Source organism: Limulus polyphemus, unplaced genomic scaffold (assembly GCF_000517525.1).
Source record: "Limulus polyphemus unplaced genomic scaffold, Limulus_polyphemus-2.1.2 Scaffold2250, whole genome shotgun sequence".
Taxonomy (NCBI): domain Eukaryota; kingdom Metazoa; phylum Arthropoda; class Merostomata; order Xiphosura; family Limulidae; genus Limulus; species Limulus polyphemus.
In genome coordinates this window covers 199,463-202,530 of record NW_013667860.1, presented here as the reverse complement: position 1 = coordinate 202,530, position 3,068 = coordinate 199,463, and the positions used below count along the sequence as shown (strand labels likewise).

Genomic DNA, 3,068 nt, shown 5'->3' with positions numbered 1-3,068 from the left:
GCGATAAATTTTCCTTAAAACGTTGAAAAAATTAACAAAAGAAAAATAAATTAGAGAAATGTTTCAATATAATTAGTGATTAACAGTTGTAATAAATTGTTATATAGTTCATTTATTGTTTATTTTCAGAAGAAGAGCACAATCGCGCATGTGCATATACGTTTATAGCCTGGTGACGAAAGAGAGTTCGGAAGTCCATAACGAATATAATATGATGATTGTGTTGTGATTCAGTTTCATTCCTTTTTTCACGTGTTGCAATTTTACATGAAAGTGAATTTAAATCGGTCTTTCAAACTACGTTCACTTTATAAGTAAAATAAGTTTTTATTAAAATAGAATGAAAGTTCGGTCTTTTATGTTTAAAATATAAATGTCGTCTGTGTGTCCACTTTCACATTTATAGTTTCTGATTGCAGTCAGCCAAATATGAAAGGTACCCTTAGAGCTTTTCCAGGGAGCGATATAGGGGTGGGGATATCGGCGTTCACATATGACCCCTTCTATGTCACCCCATCCACCCGGGGGGCTCCTTATGTTCCTTGATCTCTACCAAACTTCGAAGACATTTTTATTGTACCCCCGAGGGGTGACATAGAAGTCGGCGTTCGAATCTGCGTCTCCCCGATATCTTTACCCCCCCCCCAGAGTCACTATGTTTTTTTTTCATGCGTTAAATGGGTTAATGCGTTAATGCGTTATTAATGCGTTAATAACCTGTTTGGAACTTTGTATTTTCAGCTACATTCTCGGAAACGTAACAATTTAAAATAAATTATTATAAGGTCTGCTTCCTAAGAGGGTTGAGTTTGCAATATTTGATTACAGCGCATTTTGTTTGCATCGCCACCTCCCACCCCCTCTGTGGCTCAACGGTAAGTCTGAGGGCTCACACCACTAAAAACCGAGTTTCGATACTCGTAGTGTGCACAGCCCAGCTAGCCCATTGTGTAGTCTTAGGCTTAACAACAAACAAAATCTAATTAAAACAGTACGATGAGGAGAATGAGAAAGCTCTTTTATATATACGAATCATGATTACAAGATTACTGGATTATAAGACGATATCGTATTTTTTAATTATTACATGATTTTCGAATCGTGGACCTTGAATTGATTGTATTAGCGCAAGGCTACGCAACAGACTATCTGCCTTCTGTCCAATACGGGGAATCGAACCTCTAATTTTAGCATTGTAAACTTTTCTCTGACCCACGGGAGAATAACAAAACATATCCTGTAGATATGAGAAGACTGGTATATCACAAAGATAAAAAGGAAGTAATACATTAATTATTCGAAAAAAACTATAATCAACTTTAAATCCAGATAGACACAGCAGGTTGGAGTCTGAATTTAACAAAAACTGAAGTTTAACTTTAAAAGTATAACCAGATAACGTAGTAATGCATTATTATTCTCACAACGGCTAACGGAAATTCATAAAATCTCGTTCTTAATCATTCAAAAGAATCAATTTATCAATACAATAATATTTCAATTAGCATTTTTGAAAAATGTATATAACCCACCCCTACCCCTCAGTTAAAAAAGGGTTTATTGTCAAGTACTAGTTATTATCGTACACTCACCTATCATCGCTGGCCGCCCAAGAGTTGCAAGTCCATTGAAAAAATTAGAAAATCCAAATACGACAGCAGTGTGGTCAGGACCAAAGTAGTCAGAGATGAGAACTGGAATCAGAGTCTGTAAACAGCCGCTTACCCCACCAAAACCTAAAGAGATAGCCAAGAGCCAGTAGAATCCCTGTGCTGGAAGAGGAAGTAAGAAACAAAGAGATCCAAGAAGAGCGAGGTTAACGGATAAGACTGTTCTTTGTTCGGCAAGCTTGAAATATTGTAAGCCCGATGGTATGAACTTCCCAAGAATATCCGTGATGGAGAAAGCGGATATAAGGAAGGCAGCATGATGTGTTTCGATATTCTGATCCTTGGCATAGTCTGGTAGCACAGTGAGTATGGACCAAGAGGTTACCACAAAGCTAACAGAAGAGACCGTTAGCAACAAAAAGTAATAGTTAGGTAAGAAAGAAAAGTATTGTTTAACATATTTAATGAGGTTGTCATCAAGTTTCTGTAATACGGAACTGATTGGAGGGACACATTTCGGGGAGCAGAACATGGCCGTGTCTTGTTCTCCATAAATATGTCTTTCAAAGTCATTAGCCAATGAAAGTGAGAGACTTTTTATTGAGTTAATGTCAGTGGTTTTCTTATCGATTGAATCATCTTTTAGTTTGCAAGGTACCTGACCTCCAACGTGAGGCTTAGGAACAAACTTTTTTGTTTCAACTATAACAAATATGGTGGATCTTTTTCTCTGAAACTGATCAGAAGCCCTGCGCTTGATGTTGGTCCAATTTTGTGGATCTTCTTTCAAAGTAGATGATGTAGGAGGTTCGGGAATAACATTTGTCTCTAAAGGACCAGAAAAACTTGTTGCTCTTTTCTTGACCACACTTTCGATATCCTCGTGGTTACAGACCTGTGGAAGATCGTCCTTGTGTAGAACCGCTGGCCGAAGGAAAACTGCCCCCAAAACACTGCAAAACATAATGTATCCTAGGACAGGAAAGGTAGCTTTTAAGCCTCTCCTTTCCAGGAACACAGCAATAATGAATGAAAAGAAAAACGCTCCGACCGTGGAGCCACTGTAGGATATTGCACAAGCTGTAGCTTTGTGTTCTTGAAAGTAGTGGCTTATAATTACTGGCGTGAGGTTAGTGACAAGTCCGAGGCCAAGACCTAAATGGAAAACGAAACAAAAGTGGTTAATAAAGCTATGGAAAATGAAAACAAAGAGAGCGTTAATTCGATGACGAGGAACCCACTTCGAGACTAATAATGGCTGGAGACGGCTTGAATGGGTAATGAAGAAAAACTTTAATACAACAGCAAATGTACAACGTTTCGACAAGGTTTTGTCATCATCCGGTTGTCGAAACGTTGTACATTTGCTGTTGTATTAAAGTTTTTCTTCATTACCCATTCAAGCCGTCTCCAGCCATTATTAATAAAAGAGTGATCAGACTTGTGAAATAACTTTTC

At 37.9% G+C, this 3,068-nt stretch overlaps 1 protein-coding gene across 2 annotated transcripts in view; it reads right to left on the bottom strand.

Annotated features, from left to right (window-relative positions):
• The window catches only part of LOC106466408 (monocarboxylate transporter 7-like), a 26,230-nt gene that overhangs the window by 4,342 nt on the left and 18,820 nt on the right, over window positions 1–3,068 (bottom strand). For both annotated transcript variants that reach the window (XM_022394410.1, XM_022394408.1), the window contains exon 3: window positions 1,593–2,765. In XM_022394410.1, coding sequence (XP_022250118.1) covers window positions 1,593–2,765 — 1,173 coding nt within the window. The remainder of the gene's footprint in view (window positions 1–1,592; window positions 2,766–3,068) is intronic.